Source organism: Drosophila gunungcola, chromosome 3R, assembly GCF_025200985.1.
Source record: "Drosophila gunungcola strain Sukarami chromosome 3R, Dgunungcola_SK_2, whole genome shotgun sequence".
Taxonomy (NCBI): domain Eukaryota; kingdom Metazoa; phylum Arthropoda; class Insecta; order Diptera; family Drosophilidae; genus Drosophila; species Drosophila gunungcola.
The window spans coordinates 6,383,561-6,406,433 of NC_069139.1; the positions used below are offsets into that span (position 1 = coordinate 6,383,561).

The 22,873-nt window shown below is 39.7% G+C and overlaps 4 protein-coding genes and 1 long non-coding RNA gene across 6 annotated transcripts in view; 3 read left to right on the forward strand and 2 right to left on the reverse strand.

Annotated features, from left to right (window-relative positions):
- LOC128252511 (uncharacterized) overlaps window positions 1-22,873 on the forward strand; it is a 74,259-nt gene that overhangs the window by 43,304 nt on the left and 8,082 nt on the right. The window lies entirely within an intron of this gene.
- On the forward strand, window positions 337-948 carry LOC128252508 (MD-2-related lipid-recognition protein). Its single transcript, XM_052980280.1, has one exon. It carries the CDS (start codon window positions 356-358, stop codon window positions 857-859), a length of 504 nt encoding a protein of 167 aa, XP_052836240.1. The 5' UTR covers window positions 337-355; the 3' UTR covers window positions 860-948.
- Window positions 1,632-2,540, forward strand: LOC128252510 (MD-2-related lipid-recognition protein-like). Its single transcript, XM_052980281.1, has one exon. The coding sequence runs from the start codon at window positions 1,675-1,677 to the stop codon at window positions 2,146-2,148; it is 474 nt and encodes a 157-aa protein (XP_052836241.1). The 5' UTR covers window positions 1,632-1,674; the 3' UTR covers window positions 2,149-2,540.
- On the reverse strand, window positions 3,122-4,440 carry LOC128252507 (uncharacterized). The gene has a single exon (XM_052980279.1). The coding sequence runs from the start codon at window positions 4,323-4,325 to the stop codon at window positions 3,453-3,455; it is 873 nt and encodes a 290-aa protein (XP_052836239.1). The 5' UTR covers window positions 4,326-4,440; the 3' UTR covers window positions 3,122-3,452.
- On the reverse strand, window positions 19,827-21,977 carry LOC128252506 (protein qua-1). Its single transcript, XM_052980278.1, has 2 exons — window positions 20,975-21,977; window positions 19,827-20,672 (listed from the first exon to the last, which is right to left on the reverse strand). Exons 1-2 carry the CDS (start codon window positions 21,805-21,807, stop codon window positions 20,129-20,131), a joined length of 1,377 nt encoding a protein of 458 aa, XP_052836238.1. The 5' UTR covers window positions 21,808-21,977; the 3' UTR covers window positions 19,827-20,128.

Here is a 22,873-nt window from a genome sequence, read left to right on the forward strand (position 1 = left end):
TGCCCTATATGTGTCTTTGTATAATTTATATGCCCTATGGTAAAGCTGAGGTTAAATTTATTTAATAAAAATATGGTAATACAATTTTTAAATAATTTAAATTCTTTACTAATTGAAAAATAATGCGAATTAAAAATCTCTAGTGATTTAAAAACTTCTTTGATTGTGCTTAGAAATATTTTCCACAAGCCGATTGTTTTTAATTTAATTACAAAAACTGACTTGCCATTTAAACAGTTGTTTGAATAAATCAATATGCTTTATTTTCGAGAGTATTCCTAAACTGAGTACATTCCGATTAACAATTTTTCTATTATCATAATTCTATCGATTGGTCCGCAATAGTAGCTAGAACATGCATTCCGCGTCCGACTTTCGATCCACCATGTTGCGTTTGAGCTTGCTGCTGATAATTGCCTTCGTCGGGGTCTTGGCATTCGTCTCCGCGGAAATAGTGAACTTTCAAATGTGCGATGATAGCGTGGACACCTGCACGATCCAGCAGGTGATGGTGACGCCATGTCCGGAGGCGGAGTTCAATGCCGCCTGCCTCGTCCGGCGGAGGCACAGATTCACGATGAGCTTTACTTTCACGCCCCACTTCGATGCCGATCAATTGGATGCCAGCTTGGGATGGGCCAAATCGGAGACGGTGGAGCTGCCACTGCTAACGATGGATCGGGAGGCCTGCAAGTACACGAGTTGCCCCGTGAGATCCGGAGTGACGCACAACTACACCAACAACATGCCTGTCGACTCCAAGTCCCCGCTAAGTCCTTACACCATCCGATGGGCCTTGAAGGACCCCGTCTCCCAGAAGCGATGCTGCTTCACCATCGACATCAAGGTTGTGCGCTAAGAGGTCACTCCAAATTCTGGCGGCAAAGAATATTAAGAGTTCAGTTAATTGTATTTCTTAAGCATTGAAATACAAAAATATTAAATCGATTGCTCGTTGAATTTTCTTGTTCCTCAGTGTCGTACTCTCCCCACATTATAGCGGCTAATTAGGCTCGCTTTACCACAAAGCGATTAGTTTAATGACAGAGAACAAAAGAATGCTGCTGATAAGGTAGAATTAGAATTTTAAAGTGACTAATTAATAGAGCATTGCTATTTGAATGAATCCGGGTCTGAATTCCAGTTACCAAGCACAAAGATTTTAATTCGAAATATATATATGACTAAATTAAGTCCCAGTTTTTGTTAAAATTTTTATGAAATATATTATGAAGCTCTTTTTAATTATTTTAATCTCTTAGTTTTAAAATAAAGAAAATATAAATATATTGGCTTTTTATCTTTTACAATCTAAAAATAAAAATGTTTCAGAGAGGGCTTTCCAGTCATCTGATATCATTTAAAAAGCGTATTGAAGATGTGTTGGAAAATGATAGCTTTGAATTTATGATGTAAAAAATTAGTTCTTCGTAATTTTATATTTTTTTTAATTTTTCAAATGTTTAAAATTTTTTCTCTTACACTTAAAGTACATTTTGATAAGGAATTCCTTTGCAATCAGTTGGTACACGCGTTGACCGCTTTCGCTTTATGATTGTAGGCACAGATGTGACCCGGTTTTAGGGGTCAACGGGTCCGTAGATTAGCCGCTTTCGTTTCGAAGCCCGTAATCGTGGCCTGTGCTTACATTCCGTGTCCGACTTTCGATCCATCATGTTGCGTCTGAGCTCGCTGCTGGTCGTCGCCTTGGTCCTGATCTTGGGATCCGTCTCCGCCGAAGTGATCAACTTCCAAACGTGTCCGGACAGCGTGGACAGCTGTACAATCCAGCAGGTGAGGGTGACGCCGTGTCCCGAGGCCAAGCAAAACTTAGCCTGCAACGTTCGCCGGAGACGAAGCACTAAGATGAGCTTCGATTTCACTCCCAATTTCGATGCTGACCGAGTGGAGGCCACTTTGGGATGGGCCAAATCTGAGACGGAGGAACTGCCACTTCTCACGATGGATCGAGACGCCTGCAAGTACACCACGTGCCCCTTGAGATCCGGAGTGACGCAGACCTACACCACCGATGTGCCCATCGAGGCCAAGTTTCCACTGAGTGCTTATACCATCCGTTGGTCCTTCAAGGATCCCGTTAGCGGAAAACGCTGCTGCTTCACCAACGACATTAAGGTGGTTCGCTAAAACGATACTGAAAAATACGCAAGCTCTGAAAGGCCTTCTCTGAACCCTATACAAAAACTCGTTGAAAAAATTTTCTTGTGTTTTTCCAAATTATGACACAGTAAACAGAAAAAATACAAAATTTGATTTAATGTGAACATAATTATGTAAGCAAAGTCTTTATTAATTTAATAATTACAATGTCGAAAATTTTCTATAACTCAAGGAAAAATATATGACGAAAGAAAGATTGACAGATATTGTTATATGACTTATAATTTGTTTGTTTTAAAAATTATACAAAATTAAATTTAAAAACAAAATTCGTGTATTATCTACTTCTGATTAAAGTGTTTCTCTGTTCTCGCATTGAGCTCCAGATTGTGGTGAATAAATTTATTTTCTGTTAACGATTTAGTGCGTTTTTTAATTATTTGTGTGCCGGGCTACGGCCCACTGGGGACAGCCTCAAGGAATAAAGATATTTACTCCAATAATCATCAACCTGCTGGCGACTAATTTGAACCCCAAGGCCCCGCGGGCAGAAGAGGGAAAATGTATAAAACTTTGATTGAACTTTTGGGTGCCATTAAAAAAAACTCTCCCGCCTTTGTCAGCTTTCCTCGGCGGGTCTTATCAGCGTCGTCAAACAATTAAAAATTGAGCACTTAAGTTGTGGTCATAAAATCATTTGTTTTTCTCTTTTTTCCCTCTCATTTTTTTCGGAGTTTTATTGTTTTTCTGTTCACATTTTTCAGTGGTGGAAAATTCAAATAGCAAATCACTTTTCCTACTAAGGGTTATAAAAGGATGAGGGTGTATTGTTTCATGCGTTTTTCTTTATTACGTTTTGAGATAATATTAATCCAGATATAAGAAATAGATAACTGTTTAAAGGAATTAGATAAATATAACATTTATGTATTGACATATTTGAGGGAGTCCTGCTGCTCCAAGTAATTTATAATAATAATTAAAAAAAATATTTTGGGTAAACATATTTTTATTCTTCAGGTAGCCAGCTTATCAAAACTTTTTTAAAGGGTATCGTTTCTTCCAAATATTTTCTATCACATCCACATTCCACTTTAGTGTCTCTTGCGTTTCTTGTTTACCTAAACGAAAACGTAGGATTTTTTTTTCTGGGTGGATGGGGAATCGGTCAGAAGTCTGATAGGCCTGACCCCAAAAAAAAGCAAGGCAATAATAACACAAACAACGTCAGACACTTGAGCAAATAATAATAATAACGAGAGTAATCAGAGAAAGGACTTAAAGAACACATTGTTACTCAATTTGGATGCTTGAAGAGCTTGTAGTCAAATTCAAATTTTGGCATTGGCCTCGCCATACTTTTTACCCAAAACATAGGGAGTTTTAGTGAGTTGCGAGATGATTTCACATTTGACTTGCTCGAAACAAGGTGAGGCATCCACATACACTACTTCTCTTCGCTGACTAAGATAGGCATTAAGAGCAGGTTCACTTTTCCGGAACTGGGCCATCTGGCGATCCAAAAAGCTAATGTGAGCTTGAGGTCCTGGCGAGTAACTATTCAGCACAATTCGCATGCGTGACATACGCTCATCGATTTGCAGGAAGACAAATCGATTTGGGGGCACAGTGAAGCCCTCGAAGAGTTCCTCAGCTTCACACTTATTGTTCGGGTAATTGATCAGTATCCAACCCCTGTGCAGGGCATCATCCTTGAGGAGTCTGTTTTGAATGAGATTCCCAACTGCCTGGGACCTTTTGTACACACAATCCTTTTCAATGGCTTCCTGCAGCAATCGGGAGTGCTCATCCTGTTTCTGACTATTTATGCTGTGATAGGCCAAGACATCGGCATCCAGAATGAGTAAGTTCCAACGTTGAGCTAAGACATGGGCCAAAGAGCTTCGACCCGATCCTGGTCTGCCATGGAGCACGATGCGATGGTAAAAATTCCTCGGCAGCTGGTAGAAATCTCCCACAACTCCGCTATGAAAGGCGTCCAACGATTTGGTATATATATCGACACCGATCCGCTTGATATTCTCGCCCATCCACCGACGCACATCGGTCACTCCATCCGCAACGGCAATCTCCGCTAGAAGTCGGCTCATTACCTCCATTAACATGTACTTTTCAATGTAATACATAAAGGCAGCACCGTACTCCACCAGCATGGATCGATCGAATTGGATGGCAAAGGACATTTCGCTGTCGAAAACTTATAATATTGTGTAATTTTAGGAGTATTGTTACTTCACATCAAGAGTAATCAAACAAATGAAATAAATTTGAACTTGATTTTTAAAATATGGATAGCTTGTTTTAAGCGAAATGTAAATAAAAAACTTACAAATATTGCTATTTTAATTCTTTACTGATTTGAAAGAACAGCCTTGAACAGATTTCTTTTCAATAACCGGATTGTAAATTATAAAAGGTGTCTGCTTTTTTTTAATTCCTATGACTCCAATACGGCTTGTATTTTTTTTAACAATCTGAAAACTTGGCAAATATTTATGGTGGGAACATTTTGTTAAATACATTTTACAAAGTTTTAGCGCCTTTTTTTTTGCTATTTATTTATTTGTCGTGGGATTTTGTTAATTTCATAATGCTTAGTTCCGAAGAAATGTCTTTTCTTTTATATGCCCCTATCCTTTATATTTTTTCACTTCTTGAAGGGTTATTTAACATCCTGTCTCAGCATAGCCCACTCCTCTACATTTCTATTCGTTTTCCAACTCATAACGAGAGCTTGATGGAGAGCATTACCATTAAGAAGACTGTTGCAGAGATTTCTCGCATTGTTATGATCATATTAATTGCTTCCGTTACAATATTAGAAAATGGCGCGCACTTCCGGGCAGCTCGAAAAGCTGGAAAGGATTTGGGGAGCAGGGCCCATATAATGGCGAACTAATGTCTTGCCAGAAAGGGAGCCAAGAAATGGCAGGCCAAGGCAAATTGGCCTCATATGAGTGTGCAGCTAGCTGGGTGACAATATTTTGCAGCGAATTATGACAGCTCCTTTGTCTTTTCCGGGGCATAAGCCCCACTCCCACACCCCCAACTAGTCGCACTGGCATTAACAATTTAAAAAGCCGGGGCTGCTAACGGTCTGCAAAGTGTTGCCAAAATGTCTGTCATACTTTATGTTGTCTTATGAGCTGCCCGGCATGTCCTGGCCAAAGCCAAGAATCTTGGTGGCAGCGCTGTATCCTTATGAGGATGCCTTGAATGCCTGCCTGCCAGAAGAAGAGTGCTTTCTTTGTGGGTGGATGTGTAAGTGGATGGTTTGAGTGGGCTAATAAAAACTAGCATACGATGAGAAATTGCTTCCTGGTGCTGTTGCCTTCGCAGGACACTCTCTATATTGTTATGTCAAATATGCTGTTAATATCTTGCACACACTAATATTGCCGCATCCTTTGCTCTTCGGTTTATCTTCGCTTTTTCCCCAGCTGGCCACAAGCGAAAATAAAGAGACACGCCTTAAAAATGCATTCGTGAACGTATTTTAATTATATATAGGAAAAATAAAGTTAAATCAAAATATGCATTTGAATGTGGAGTGTGCTTTCGGCTGTGGCTGCTGCCACAAAGAACGAAACTTTTTAATTAAACTCAAAGCAAAAGCGACAGCGATAACAGCCCGACAGCCTCTCATCTCAGTGCTCCAAATTACATTTCATCATTATGGCCAGCGTCCACACACTCATATTTTGTAGTATATACACCCCCGATCCCGGTCCCGGTCCCTCTTTATTCTGCTTAATCGTCAAAATTGTGGCACAAGCCGATGTCGACTTTTGACGCATTTCGCAGTTATCACAGACGACTTGCGGATCGAGTCACGCTACTGGGAGACAAGATGACGCCCTAGAATCGTTCAATCCGAATTTGGAAATGCTCTAGAAAATATTTCTGAAAACCAACAAAAGGTGGGGCATTTATTTTTGTATAGAAAAATTTGAAAAATGTATGTTATGGTTTTTTTTTTCGATTTTATGTTAGGTATGTAAACAAATTCTATACAATTGAAAATTGATACACATCCATTAATTTATTTTTACAAGAGTACAAAAATAAACTGTAGGTTGTGGATTAGTAACAAACTGCGCAAATTATGAATGCAAGTACATGTGAAACGCAGATTGAGTGAATAATGTGAAACGAACACACGCAAAAAACCAAGAACAGGGGCTTGTGAAGCTTTGTTCTAAAGAAAATATATGGTAGAGCCGACCAACCTCATTATCCCATTGCCAACCGTTAAAAACCGAGGCGCAATTCGAACTTAAGCGGGCTGATAAGAAAAGTGACGTTCCGTGCTTGGCACTCGTGGCACCGTGCACTCACAAAATGCTTCTAACGGAAACAAAACATGATTACAAAATATTTGGGGGTTTTTGGGGAATAAATAAGCAATTTATCAAAGGTATATGAATCAAAAAACCGTGTTTTAGACCATAGAAGGCACCTGAAGGTAGAAATATGGCATGCTTAAAAATAAAAAGATGTGACAGGAAAGTTTAAAAAAACAGAAATTAAAATTAAAATTTTTAAAAGTCTTCAATATTCAATTTTCTCAATCCTCTGTTCTTTAAGGTTGATTAATATACTTCTTATTGAACGGTTTAATACATGAAAATTTTCTCAAGTGTGGCTGCTGCTCTAGCTAAAGATTGTCAGCTTCTTTCAAGTTTGCCGGCCGCCATGTGAGGAGCGTTTGAATAATCGTAGTTCTGTTGCATCGTCGACCGATGCACTGGTCTTATCGGGTCTGTCGGGCTATGGTCCTTATCGACTTCCTTTGAGGCCCCTGCTCCAAAGGGCCGGAAGCATTAAGTGCCGTGTGTTGTCGTCGCAGACTTGCGCTTATCAATTTCACAATTGCACATGGCTTTATCTTCGTCCGTCAGCCAGCATAAAAAAGCCCGCTAAATGTGGAAGAGTTTCACTGATTTTCACCCTTTTTTTCTCCAACCACAAAACCCTCAACACTCAACGCCCAACAATTAAAAATCATTTTTCATCTGCCGTTCACACAATTGCTAGTCAACTTTCCATTTTCCCCCAGAGGACACGAATCTATGGCAAACAATACAAAAAAAAAAATTATAAAAAATGGCAAACAAAGCCACACATCAACAGGCTGAAAAATGGGAGCAGGGGTTTTTGGTCCTGAACCACTTTGTCATGCCGACAATTTGCTGCCAATATTTTGCCAATTTTTTTTTGGTGCGCATTTCTCCACTGGTTTGCCTTCAATTATGCAGCAATTGAAAAATTACTACGTGTACAACAATTTTGGTTTCAGCTCAGTTTTTTTTTTTGTTGCGACTAGGAGTGGGAAAAAGGGTTTTATTTTAGGCTGGCAGACAACAGGTTTAAAATTTGTCACCGCAACGACAAACATGACAAACGCCAAATGAAGCGCAAATTTAATTACGCAATTTTATTAGATTAACAGGCGCAACCTGAATGTGGATAAAAACAAATTTAAATATGCCGCACACATGTGCTATGCCCGTTCCCTTAATTTGGACCACCCCATGAGTGCATTTGGCCCGGTCGAAAACCGTCTAGTCGCGTAGGTGAGTCGTAAATTTACGCGCCATTGTTGGCAGATTTTTGGCCCACTCCTTAACCCTTGGTTGCCCCTGTTGTGTTGACGCCAATGTTGGGAACCCCCAGCTCCACGTACTCTTCTTTCGCATGTGTGTGTTATCTTCCTTTTTTGGCCTTTTCACTTATGCAAACGGAACATTTGAAAAATATGTTGGCAGGATAAACAGCAGGGCCACAAAGTGCAGCTGATGCCCCCAGACGAGCTGGACTCTCCAGACTGCTTTCTGCTGCCCTGACATTTTAATGAGCATGCAACACTGCAACGTGCTACTCTTACCCCTTTTTCTACAGAGAAAAAAATACTCCTCAAACGCTGTCAAAATAATCCCTTTATTTTCAAAATCAAACTAAAAGCTGTCTGAACATAGGGTGTGTAAAATATAAATTCTTTGTTATGAAGTTAACCATAGGACTTTCAAAATATGGGGCAGTATACCTCTTAAGTGCTTTTAAAATTCTAGATAATTCAGTGACACCACTGAATGGACCTATTTAACAAAAAAAAAATAATTTTAAATTAAATTTTATTTTTAAATTTTATAATTGTATTTTATTTGTTTAATTTATGTATTTTTTTTTTAATATTAACAATAACATTTTATAATCTAATTTATTTGGTAAGCCATTTTAATAAGAGCAGCCTTCAAGATTTTTTTGTCCGTGCACCCACCCATTTTTCACACCCAATTTTTGCAGCCAGCATCCTTGTTAAATTCATTAGTAAAACGTTGCACCTTCAGCGCAATTTCAACGCAGAGATAGAGGGTCAGAGAGCACACGTCTGTTTGGCCTGATGTTGCCACATAGCACACACGAAATTAAAACCTCCCACCACCACCCACCACCCACAGCAACCCATTGCCTCCAAAAATCACCCACAACAACAACAACAATTTCCCCACCATGAACGAGCAGACAACATGACATGATACCGATACTAAACTGACACTTTGACATGGACTTAACCCTAAAAACGCTTTGTTGGCTTTATTGGTGTCGGTTGGCCTGCTCTGTGGCCTTTGTCCCCCATTCCCCTCACAATTTGTACCGCTCCTGGAAAACCGGGGGGCTCATGCGTGTGGGGTCAATCGTGGTATCAAGGTATCCACTTGATTTTTGCACTAATTTACGTGGATTAAGCGCTCGACGTGGCTGGGTGACCTGGGTATTAAGCTTAAATACCTTTTAATTGACAATTTGTGTTTGGCCATTTGATGCCTGATTTTGTTTATTTATTGTGTGTGTGGGTCGGCTCATTTAATGTACTTAATAGGGTACACAAAAAGAGACCCCCAATTAATCTCTCGGATACAACGTACTCAATTTGCTTATATATTTTATTAATGTATAACAAAAGAAGTATTTAGTTTAAGGTTAAATCATATTTAAAGACATTAAAACAAAAGAACCAATTTTAAATTGTTTTTTAACCTGTTTATATCTGTTGTTTAATTTAAATAAGATTCAAGGCCTAGCACCACCTCGAGTCCGTCTTATTTTCTGTTCTCATTTAAAGTTAGAGAAAGAAAAAAAGGATATCCTTCAAATATATTTAAAAATAACTTACATATCTGCGGAATGAATATTTTTAAAATTTAATTTCAAAGAAAATCGAACAAGTTTGATTAAACTTTACCACTATCCAATTAACCTTTGGTCAGAACTTTTTCACTTCTCTTGGTCAGTTTTCCTTTGGAAAAATAATACTTCAGCTGCAGGTGAAGCTTGTCCTCATTTGTATGCCACTAAACTGTGGAAAAACTTTCCCTCTGCATTGAGAATTGTGTGAAATCAAATTCCCCTCCATCGTCAAGTTGATCTATCAGCTGCAAGTTGTTCGGTGAAAAGCTGAAAAGTCTCGCAACACAAGCGCAAAAGTTGCACTCAAAAAATTGCTTAAATCAGCGAGTTTTTTTTTTTTGCCTTTTTTTTCTCTTTGGGGGAAGGAACGTTTGAGGGAGGCGTGGCCAGTCAGCCGCTTAAGCCGCCGCACGGTGCAGCATCGTCTAATTGAACCCAACAGATATTTTCAATTAGCAGCAAAACATTTGTGAGCTAAAAAAGTTTTATTTAATTTTTTCGCTTCCCTTTATTTTTTTCGACCTGCACCTTAAGCTCAAGGACTTGGGAGTTGGAAACGGGAAGTGAATTCCTGCGGGGCAAACACGTCCAGGCGCCAATAAAAAAGGCACCTTAGTGCTGAGAACTTTGCCCAGCGGCGGACAAACTTTTTAATGCCATTAGAGAGCGAAAAAATGACGCTACAAGACGTGGAAAGTTTGCCACCGCCCAAAAGGTAAGACGAAAAAAATAGCCAACCAGACACTTGAAAAAAGGAATTAGTTGTTGTAAGAGTGAACTTTAAAGGTTCAGAAATTGTGAGCTTTAGGCTTAAAAAGTACGATTCTATTATTCCATAATAGTATGTACAAGTATTTTATTTTCAATGTCTCGTTTAAATTACTTAGAACTTAAAGTTTTTTTTCGCGGATTTAAAATCAAGCATCAAATCGATCATTAATTTTAAACCTATAATCATAATTACTGTTGTAATGGCTTCAAAAACATTCGAAATTTAGGCGGCGATTGTAAATTAAAGTGTTCCCCTTGTTTTCAAATAATTTTTGTAAAGTTTTTGCTAGGACCTCTTTATGCAAGTGCGTAAATTGAATTGATAAAAGCGGGCAGCACAAAATGCAAATTCAAAGTGCAGCCGGAAATGACTACAAAATGTTCAAAATCTACAACTTGAGATAAGGCCCGAGAGTTCAAACAAACTAATTCAAAAGTGCGTGTCCTGTGGATTTCGAATGTGGCACTGTGTTTCGTCCTGTTTTTGTCCTGTGCCGCAAAAGTACGCAACACAAATCAGCGCATAATGGCTGCCATCCCATGTCCACTTCTACGAAGCCCAATGTCCAATGTCCAATCCCCAATTCACTTCCATATTCATGCCCATGTCCATGGCTGTGTTTGCATTTAGCTGCAGAAACAGGAGCAGGAGGATATGCGGTGGCAGGACCTCGACGGACCACGCATTTCAATAATTCTAATTAATTTATTAACGCTTATCAGCGGCGATAAATTTGCCAGGGCAGCACTGTTTGTCCATGTGCCATGGCCTCCGTTGCTGGATTAGGGCTAAAACTCTGTGCGAACTCTTTGCGGATGCTTTACTTCTGGTCCACAGGACAACAGTCCTTTGCTGACTGACTGACTGACTGACTGACTGAGGGAATGACTGAGACTGGGACTGGGACCACCTCCTCCGCAAAAGCCCTTTGAATGTGCCACTGAAGATGCACATGGGGCGATAAGTTTGCCCGGCCCCAATTCACAGCCATAAACGGAATGAAAAACTTGGAAAATTCGGGCTAAGAAAATCGCAAGCCCAGTCATTGGCATCTCTCGTAAATAAAGCAGGATTCGCAGGAGTCTCTGGGCTAGGCGTTGATTTTAAAATGAGCCCATTGATAAGACCGAGCAGGCAGAGAAGTTAAAGAAAATGCTGAGGTGGCCAAAAAACAAGTGGAGCGTGTGTGGATTTATCAAATGGTCGACTAAAAGGTACTCACTATTAAAATTGGAATCTTAATTTAAATTGGTGTTAGGTTTGAGTTCAGAGAATTTTATTAACTACCAAAAACTAAAAAAGATTAAAAAATTCTAGAATTTTAAAGTAACTTAGATTTCTAACAAAAATATATTAGTTAGTTCTTGCGTAATAAATATTTGTGAAATATTTTAAATAATTTACCCAAAGAATATTTTTTAAAAATAATAATTCACTTTGCTGATACTTTATTAAACTTAACATATCTAAGTACATTTTTATTATGACGGAAAATTTTGTTTTTGAATGATCTTTTTACCAAAAAGTATTCCATTCATTTATCAGCTTTATTCCAGGGTATATTATACCGCTCGTTTGCCGGCTCCTTTTTTATTGTAAGCCTCGAAATGACTTTTGTTTCTGTCGCCCGAACGACTGAAAGTGTTAAAATTTATTGACGCATTTAGATCAAAACTAAAAATTGTCTTCCATTTGCCTTCTTCTACTTCGAATGTGGCTCATTTGTACGGGCTTTCTTCCTTTTTTTCTGCTGATTCGGCAGATCGCAGTTTGGTCCGTCTTTATTTTTACCACTGGGCCCCGAAGCTTGATTGTGGGTATGTGTTTTGTTTTAATACGAAAATCCCCCTGAGTTGGCCAATCTGCCACGCCCCCCGCCTGCCATTTCAGATTGCCTAGCCGGCGGCCAAAAGGGAAAATCCGAAAAATATACCTTTAATGCACTTTACTCATATTGAAAAGCACTTAAACGGCGGGGGTTGCGAAAATATGAAAATCATAAAAACCTTGGGCGGGGAGAGGGGTTGAATATTGTCTGAAGGTTGCTTATTTTATTATTATTTTACAGGGAATTATCTCATTTGAGTGGAGTTTGCCCCGATGCCTCTGCCATCCATCCTGCCCGCAGCCTGCTGTGTAATGTGTGCGTAATAACATAATATCCTTAAGATATTTTAATATTGCCTGGCGCTGCATATTGAACTGCGGCATCGTTCGCATCCAGGACTTCCCCCTGTATCCTTGGCTCGAATTTTCGTCCAGCTCCTGGTCCTGGCCGCATTTCAACATATTTGGCTTTGCTTTGGCTGCCGGCTTGTTTGCTCCTCGCTTTTTCTTCCTTCCTTCGATTTAACAATACCTTTGTGCATCGTAAAATAATTGCCGCAGGGGTTTGTAATCTTCTCGGTTTGGGTGGCTTGCAATTTTCATTTCGCCCAAATTTGGCTTACCATTTTTTCCTGATTTTGTTTTTTTTTCTTGCAGAAGCTAAAAGGTTTCCTAAATGCTGGCTTACCAAGGGAAATATTTATGGATGTTTGGCGTACTTGGAAATCCCGAAGTTTACGACAAAACAAGTTTATTAGGAGATATTCATTGATTGTTGGCTGATTGTTTATTAAGGAGAGGTGCATTTATTTTAAAAAAGTTGTGCAAAGGTTTAAATCTTTTTGTAATTTAGAAGAACCATATTTTATATGTGAGTCTATTGGCTTAATTGTGATAATAATGATATTTTAATTAACAAAATTATATATAATATGTCTTTGACAAAATGGATACTTAAATCTTTAATGGAGATTATCCATTAATTATGATTTTTTTTCATGTCTTCCCTATTGGCTCTGAGTTTACCGTCAGGATAATCTCTATAATTCAACCACATCTAGTTTGACGTACACCTATAAAAGTATGATTCTTCGTTATCGCCTTTCACTTAATTTTATGAGAATTTTTCCTTCACCCCATCAATCTATAATCCGATTTCCCGCCTTCCCAAGACTTGTGTGTTTATCAATAATGTGCTCCAAGGGCTCAGAGTTGTTTCTGGTGTTTGGCTCACAATTGTTTTTAATAAGTCGCTGCCCTTTGCCCCGCATTTTCCCCTGTTGTCAGGACCGCTCGACATATGAGGCAACAATTTAACGTTGAGCTCATAAATAAAATCGCTTGTCCCCTCGGCGACTTCACTCCATTTGGGTTTCTTAGTCAAAGTGCGGTGACATTATTATTGGAAGAGAGTCGCAGGCAATATGAGTATATGAGAGTGTGCGGCACTCGAGTTATTGACAAGTTTATGTGCTTAATCCTTCCATAAAGCGCACCATTAAAATGCCAACAAAAGGTACTTTATATGAAAATTTCCTAGTCCACTTTTATCGCCAACTCATCGTTCATATTTCAATGAACGCACCGAAATTTAAATGCTTCTCTGCACTGAAAACAATGAAGGAGATATAGCCTTAAACGTTTTTAGAAACTTAATTTTAATTTGTATAGAAATAAATCTAAAATCAAAATAATGCTTTCATAATTAGTTTCTGTATTATATATTATTTTTATTTAATTAATATTTTAATTAATTTCTTACCACTTTTTGTTTTCATTTTGTTGTTTATTTATTACTATAAATTTTTTACCTTTGATTGGTTATCATTATATTATTGTATTATTACTTTGTGGTTAAAAATCTTAGAAAACATGTACATTTGCTTCAATATCAATTTACTAATATTAAGATAAATTAAATCCAAAATACATTTTTTTAAAAACCTTTTTTTTTCTCCGTTATGAATAGAGTGAAATGTTTATTGTTGTCTTAAGATATTTCTTTAGGTGTAGTGAACGACTGTGTGTGTGCTTGTATCTGTGTTAGAGTAAGACAATCGAAAATTGTGGGTGTGTCGAATGGCACACGACGCCGAAGGCAGCTGCCTGCCTAGAATATCGGCACCATCCTCGTATTGCTATTCCCCATCCTCGACTTTGTTCCTGATATGCTCGGGTATTTTTATTGCCCATACCCCGCGCTCGCGATTCCGTGCATAATAGTGTAAAACTAGACATATATCTCCCGACCGTCTATACATTTCTCTATGGCGAGCTGCTATTTGCAGCGAAACTCACGAATTCGTAATAAAAATGTTTCGCACTGGCAAACGTGTGGCCAGAAGTGAGGATTTTGGGGAGCGAAATTAAAATGGAATGGTTCCGAGCGGAAACGCAAAAAAAGGCGGCCTCGCAAATGAAAGACAGGCATTAATTTTTGAAAATTTTTATTTACCTCCCAAAGAGGAGCGATTGACGCGGGGAAGGAAGTGTCAAAGATTTGGGGGAAACAAGTTGATCTCATTTCACAAGTGTTTACGAAAAAAAGCATTTCGAATTGGATGAGTAATTCATAGCTAGTTTATCAATAAGAACATGTTGTACCATTTGTATTGATAAATTTAATTAATTCATTATTTTTAAATAGTTTTAGTTAAGAACATTTAGACTTATAACAATGGTATATCACCTTAAGAATCTTGTCTTTTCAGTTCGAGCTTAAAACTTAAAAAACCACTATCTTTTTCATATTTTAGTCTTACATTTCAAGCTCAATCTCCATGTGTTTCTATCGGCGCCAACCCCATCCACCTTCAACCCATTTACTCGACAGAAAAAGCTCGGTTTAGGGAAGAAAAATGATGGAACCTCTTGCAGACCATATTTAAACGATTTCACATTTCTTAATGATTCTGACAGCTGAATGATCTTTCATTCGGGGTGCCCAAAATGTGTTTTTCGTATTCTCCGTTCGCGCTTGTCAGCCCCAATTTGAAATTCGGCCGAATTTGTGCCTCAAGTGGCGGCGGTCTTTAGTTAATGTCAGTCACATCGCCCAGATGTTGCCCAAGTTCTCCTTGGGTTGCTGCCGTTTCTGTGGGATTAATTAGGTATGGACTGTGTGGCACTACACTCCCAACAAAGACTTCATTAAAAGGGGCAACGGCAACCTGATCGGGCTTGTCAAATTCTCTGGGCTGTGGTGCTTTTAATTTTAATTCCACTACTAATACATCATCGTAAGTCATCGCAGAAGGCCCACGAAGGTGGTGCAGTGGTTCAGTGTTACAGTGGTGCGGTCGTGCGTGTGTGTGATAAGTCCTGGAAAGCGCCGAACTACACGTTCTAATTTTCACAACAGTTGGTAATGCACAACCCTCAGGACTTCCCCCCGTTTTTCGCCTTGATTTCCTCACATGCCAGAGCGATAATTACACTGGAGAAAATATTCGCAAATTTTAGCTGTAATATAAAATAAATATATTTTACAGAGCTATTGAATGTCAAAAAATTCTTAACTGTTTCCTACTAACAAAAGTTGTATATGGGTTAAATTTATGGAGTCATAAACCTCTAGCCAAATTTCGTATATTTTTTCAGGTATCTCCCTGTACAGATGTTTTTTTAAAATTAAAAAAAAATTATGAATTTAAGTGTAAGCTAGTGCGAAAATCAAGTCAAGGCAAAAGTTGCCGGATGCCGAATCCGCGGCTATTCCTGGTGGTGTTGTTTCATGTTGCCCTTGTTGGTGGTGGCAACGTCAAGGTGAAAGCCGCTTAAGGTGGCGGAGGGTGGGCAGGAGTCCATTGTTAGGACTCAACATGTGCGCTATTGGATTAAGTGGCGAACGGCGGCGATTCAAGGACAATCAATGGAACAGCACGAGCCTGGGAGTCCGGAGTCCGCAACCCGGAGCCTGTGCCTCGTCACCTTCTGTCCAAATCGAAGCTAGACCGCGTAACAGAAATCCATTAAGGTGACCGTTTTATTTGCTACATTAGCAGAGGCCGGGGTGGTGCCTTAAATGCATGCATTTAGCCATCTGCCTGCATTTTGCCAGTACAAAAGTGTTAATTGAGACTTCTTTTTTATTGGTTTCGTAGAGAGTGAGCAGTCAACCGGAATGGTCAGGATAGAAAGATAGTCTTCGAGTTCAAAAGCGGGTTCCAGCATGCAAATGCCAGGCTAAAGGATGCAGGATACAGGCAGCTGCTACTCGGAAAAGAGAAACGCCCACGTGCCGTAGAAATGCCAGGAATGCCAGCCCGGAATTTCCAATCAATTTTAATTGGCACCCCATCGATGGTTGACAGCGAAAAGAAATCCAAAATATTTGTGCATAATTTTAATTAGAACATTTTTCTATTTGCGCAATTTATCTTGTGTGTCGCAGGAATATAGTACTTAGAAACCGGTGGCAGACGTTCAATGGGTGTCAAGTCAGTGCAATAAATTATTTTAAACGAGCATATCGAAGATGTGTCGTCCCTCTAACATGTGCTGCTGCCTGGTAGCTGGGTATTCCAAATATTTTTATGGCTAGGTCCCTGGATGGCCGGGTGTAGGTATCGTCGTCGTAGGGATTTATGTGCAATCGGGGGGCTCGGAGATAAATCTTCTGCCCACTCAAGCGGCCAGCCAATCAAAGTTGCAGTCATTTAAATGCTCGCAGCGGGACTCTCTCCACTCGGAAAACTCATTTAAGTTTTCCTCGGCCAGAAAGATAGGTGAAAAGGATAAGGTCGAGTCGAGGGATTGGCCAACTTTGGTCCGGCAGCTTAATTGCCCAGTGTCCTTGCAACGAAAAAGGGAGGCTTAATTGCCTCAGCCTCTGCCTTTTGACTCTCATGCTTAATTGCCATTTAGTCCTTTTTAATGGACTCCAATGTACGGGGACACTTCGTCCGTCGTCCGTCGTCCTTCCTCCTTCTTCATTAATGGCCACGTCTAGATTTCCGCTCACCTCCTTGCGTAACTTTTACAAAACCCTGTCGATACCACTCACTGTCTCTTAGATAGACCTGCAAATGCTAGCATTTTAATAGCAGCATTTTTGACTTAATATGTCCCGGCTTATCTTTGTATCTGTGTATCTCGGCATCCTGAATGTCCTGTGTGTGCTCTGTGCCCCTTTGGGGCATTCTCAGCTCGTTTGTGTTGCATAAATTTACCCAAATTGTTTTGCTGCTGTCCGATAAGACGCCGTCGATGGCATGACAATTAGCCCGAAACTACATTTAAAATATAACTTGTGGACCTCTGGTTCTGTGGTCCTGTAGTCCCTTCATCCTGTTTCAGCTTTAATTGTTTCTTGGGTTCTACTGTTGAAAGTGCAAACACTATCTGATTGCTGATATACCAAATATTGACTATTGGCCGAGAATGCTAAAAGGGCCAAGCCAGTTTGTAATTTTTCAATCTTCTTAGGCTTAGAATTTAAAACTGTTTCTTAGCAAGGGCTTAAGCTGAGATTGTTTTGACATCATTAACTATATATTTGATTTGGCAAGTGTATTTGACTTGGTGGTGTTTGCTTAAAATTAAACTATGGTGGTTACCCTTTGCGTAGCAAAAATCTGAAATTAAATTCCTTCAGCTGAAGACAAGAATCTGAAAGTATTGTTTTATTACATAGGATGGAAAAGTCATAATTGGGATTGCTAAATACATTTCTATAAGATTCTAGTTTTTAAATTAATATTATGTTTTAACGGCCATAATTTATATATCGAAGTTGTTTTTATACTTTTAATTTATTAAATTCAATTTCGTTTTAGGAAAGTCATACACCTTTTGAATAAGTTTTCTTCAATGTTACGTTTCCACTTTCAACCTTTACCAAGACCCACTTAGATCATTTCAGCCTGCCACTTAACGCAGCTTCTGCACTTACATTTAATGAAAAAAAGGGAGCATTATTATTAAATTAAACCCAAAGAAAAACCCCCTCATCTCCTCATCGACCTCATTTGAGCGCATGACATAAACATAAACTTTGCGCCTTTTGTGTGAGCGAGTCCTGCGGGCGTTCCCTGTATATGTATTTATATACGTAACCTGATCCTGGCCGGCGGCTAAGAACCATACAGCAACAACAACAACGATAAGAACAACAAACACCTTTAATATTTTCATTATGAAGTCATTCAGCGCGATTATTAACGCGTGACCCCCAAGGCGATGCACAGCATCCATAACGGTCAAAAGCGGATGAAGGTTCAGGTCCACCCCAATCCACAACAACAACAAATTTCTTATTGCAGAGAGAAAACTCAGTAAGAGTTTTTATAAAATGCTAGTTACATGAGAAGGAAATTAAAAACAAGAAAAATAGTTGACCACTTTGATGCAATTTTGAAGGTTTTCTGAAGGTTTAATCGTAACCCTATAATATTATCACGAAAAATATTTATTTAAATTAAAATTATTTTCAAAATTACTTTTTTAATAGGAATATAAGCTCTATTTCTTTAAAAAAAAAAAGCCAAAAGACACTTTTTTTCAGGTGCTAAGTTTTTGAAATACCCTTTGACTATTTATAAAAAAATTCCGCTTGCATTTTTATCTGCTAGACCTGGCATAAAGGTATAAATTTCTCTGAGCGCCGAAATTAATCAACAATATTATTAAAGTATTCGCCGTACTGAAAAATTGTTTTTCTCAGTGTGCTCTAACGCTGAGGTAAATTACAATTTTTTGTTTATAAGTGGCAGCGAATGGGCAAGTGCAGCTGTACCTAATAATCATAATAATTGCGCCATGGGCGTCGACGGCGTCGTCAACTTTTCCAGACGCCATCCCCTACTCCCTTCCATCCACAACTCCGACAACAACAATTGCTTATAAAGTGCGTGTGACACATTAACGGGAAAAGTCCGGCGTGAAAAGCGTGGAAAGCCTGAGCAGCCAGGGAAAAAAGGCAAATAAAACTCGTGGCCAGTGGGCGAACTTCAAAAGAAATAAAGAAAAGGAACGACAAAAAAAAAATGGAACGCAAGGAAAAGAAAAGAAAAGTCCTTTAATGCCGTGAATTTTCCGCGGGATTTCTATAAAGTGCAGCCGGGTGGGAGGATGAGAAAATTAGACGGGGGGTCACTGCGGTTTCTTCCGCGAAAATTGAAAAAATGTTCGTGCGTAAATTGGCTTTTGGGCCGGGGATGCTCTCCATATCGGCCAGAAATTGAAATGGAAAGAGGCGTGGCTAGGTCACCTCACATCCGCACTTTTATTTTTTCCACTTCTTTAAATTGAATTTAGGTTCGAGAGCTCCATAGAAGGCCGAAGAGGAAAGGGAAAGTGGAAGAGAAAGAGCAGAGAAAACCCGGCAGCAAATTAAAAAGAAATTAAGCCAATTTGCCTTTACAAGGCAGGATGTGCGGCTCAATTTCAGGAGCCGTAGCTAAAAAGTGGACGCGACTTGTTGTGGCTCGTAAATCTTGGCCCATAAATACCAGGGCCTCCAGCTCGTTTCCTTTTCGCCTCACTGCCAACAACGTCTTTATTTCGGCGTAAAATTCTTTAATCTCGTTCAATTCAATTAGCTCAAGTTGACTAGTTAATGCCGTTCCAAGTGTCCGCGAATGTCCTTTTTGTCCATCGGAGGTGAGTTATCTTCCTGCCGCGACTTTGTCACCGAGCATTAACTTTTGCAATTTATGGGTACTCTGAGTGGAGTGGTTTGGGTCTTGATGTTTATGGTTATCGTAGGCTGATCAGAGTCTAATTAGGTAAGTAACCTTTCCCGGTTGGTAGGTAATTCGTTGAATTTATTATAATAATTGGCCTTAGGCAATGCATTCAATTAATGGAATTAAGGATTTAAATCGTTATTTGTTTTGAAATTTAATTTAATTTACAGTAAACATACATAATTTATTAAAAATTTGCCTCTTCCATTGAATTTACATATTTTTATTTGATGACTATTTATTTGTATGTATTCCTAATCACAAAAGCATAAGTAAAGCGGAAATAATAATTTTGAATACTTTTGAAACCAAAAGGCTTGCGATTGTGTACTGATTTAGATGGCAAACTGTACGACCTAACTTCACTGGTTACAAATCTAATAAAATATAAACTTCCTGTGAAAAGTTTAATGAAATATCCCGCCGAGACTGCCATCGAAATTGATAAGTTTTGAATATACAAAGGGCGGGATGGGTGCTATTCACAGCTAAAGGTGGACTACGCAATTTAGTCATCGCTTATACATGGATCTGGATCATCTGGTGCATCTGCAGATCCTTCGAAAGGACGTGAAGCACTGAAGGCTCCGGTTAAAGCATCCACAGTGGACTCCATATCCTGGCGCGGTGAGGATGGGGGCGTGGCATTATCATCTCGAGGCTTGGCCTTGCCAAAAATCAGAGCCGCCTGTTTGGTTTCAGCTAGAGAGTTAATAGGGGCAGTCACTGTCCGCGGCTTAAGAACCAATTTGGGCCTATCATCATCGTCGAGTACCCCAAATTGATTACTCGAACTTGGACCAGTTCCCAATGATCCTGGCTCCAGGACCACGGAATCAGGACTCTTGTTGCCCCTTCCAAAGTTGCCATTCCCATTGCCATTGCCAGCGTTGTTCGGATTGTAGTGACCTCGGCGATCGCGATTGCGATTCTGAAAAAAGTTGTTATAGCTGCCGTTTCCGTTTAGGTTGCCGATTCCAAGCCCGCCGACTCCGTTCCCGTTACCTTCTCTTCCGCCACCGCCCACTCCGCCAGTGGTGTTGTTGAAGGTGCTAGGGGTACAAGATTCATTATAATAATATTCATTAATATGTTATACAAATTATAAGCACTATAGTTTAATTGCGTTGCCATAAATACAAAAAATAGTTGAAGAGGAATCGTTAAAAAAAAAAAATATCAAGTGAAGCTAAAAAACTCGCGATGACTTTAATCAATGTTGGGCTTATTCGAACTTAATTATTGTACATCTAAGAACTTTTGATTGAATAAGCATTAAACATTAATATCTAAATGTGTACTATCAATTTTAAATTTAATTTCTTAGATATATACTACGTGATGTTTTTCTTACCGATTAAAGTTGAAGTTGCGGTTGCGTTGGAATCCTCCATTACTGGACGCCTGTTGACTATCGCGGTCTTCAAAACTGGATCGTGGCGGTCCTCCCTGGTAACGATTGCCATTCCCGTTGCCATTGCCACCACCGCGATGGTTGTAGCCACCTCTCGTGGTGCGTTGGTGGTTTATGGACGACGTGCTCTGGGTGGGGCTGCTATTGGACAATTGATGGGTACTGCTGCTGCGCGTTTCGTTTCGTCTATACTGATGGGATCCCACGCTGTCATCCCGCCGATAGTTGCGCCTCTGGTAGTAGGGATGGCCACCACCCACGCTGCCGCCTCCTCTGCCGCCACCTCTTTCCTGACCGCCCAGACTTTGGGAGCCACCGGGTCCTCCAGCTCCTGGGGTCTGTCGCCGATGATCGGCTATATCGATACGCAATGGCGCCGAAAAGTTATCCAGTTTGATGCGACCGTTGCAGGAAAGGGCCCTCTTGAGCTGGGCCAAAGTCTCAAACTCCACGTAACCGTAGCCCTTGAACTCGTCCGTCTCACGATCCTTGATCAAACGCACATTCTTCACCTCAAAGTCCGAGAATATCTTCATCACATCGCCCTGCACTAGACCCTTGGGCAAATTACCCACATAGGCGATGAAAGGTGGATCCGTGGGCACTTGGCGCTCGCGATCACGATCCCTGTCACGATTGCGAAAGTCACGGTAATTACTACGATCGTCCTGATTAACGCGATTGTCCCGATTATCGTGATTGTTATTGTTAGTATTATTATTGTCACGACTGAACTCGCGACCCCGCTGGCTGGAGCGATTGGCCATGGTCATCGAGCCCTAAACCCGAACCTACAAAAATATATGTACCTACACGCGGATTTCCAAACGCTGTAGGAAATGTCTGGAGATCGATATCCCAGACGCTGTTGATAAGTCTACGCGAGACGAGCGACTGGAATCGGAGCTACAAGGTTCCTACTCGTTTTCTGACCGCCCACTGACACTAGTTTCAACACCTCTGGAATTAACTTAATCTATATATATATCAATATGTGTTACAAAATAAATAAAAAAATAAAGTTTTTTTAGTCTGCCTAAGTAAAAATTTAAAATTTAGCTATTATAGAATTTGGTTCAACATCTCTTAAAAACTTTAATATGTCGTGAGATTTGAAAGGTTTAAATGAATAACTAAAATAATTTAGCCAGCTATTATTCTAATTGAAAGTCGTGCGATATGCGAATGATTTAGCTTCTCAAAATGCCATTCAAGATTCATAGACAATTAATCTTATGTTTAAAACATTTTTTTAAAATAAAATAAACAAATGACTCAAAGCAAAGCAGAATATTATGTGCAAAGCGAAATGTTTACAACCAAGCTTGCATGGAAATCTGCTGCAAAACTGAGCTCTGAGCTAAGGTAAACCATAAATGATTAATTACGGCGCCAGGCTCCAGACCCATTCCACATTTTGCAAAACATGTGTAAGCAGCAGCTCCATCTTCTCCGCCAGTTTGTGTTTGTTTTATGGATAACGCCAACAAAAGCAGCAACAGCCAGTACATGAAAAAGTCAACAGTAAATAGTGCAGGCAAGTAGCAGCAGCAACAGCAACAGCAATAGCAGCAGCAACAGCAACATGAGGCACTGCAGCAGCATCAACGAACGCTTTCTGTTTGCCCCGCGAACTCATGACTCATTTTTGTACATTTGTCAAAATCTGCGCCATACATCATTTTAAACAGTGCAGCTTGGGGATGGCGTAAAGGTTGCGAGGAGCGAGGCATGACTGTATTTTAGCCACAGCCTGGCTTTCATTCAAAGCTCTTACCCTTTCCTTTTTTCCGTACTATCTCCCTCTCTGTTCAGGAAAAACCTTGCCCCAGTGTTTCA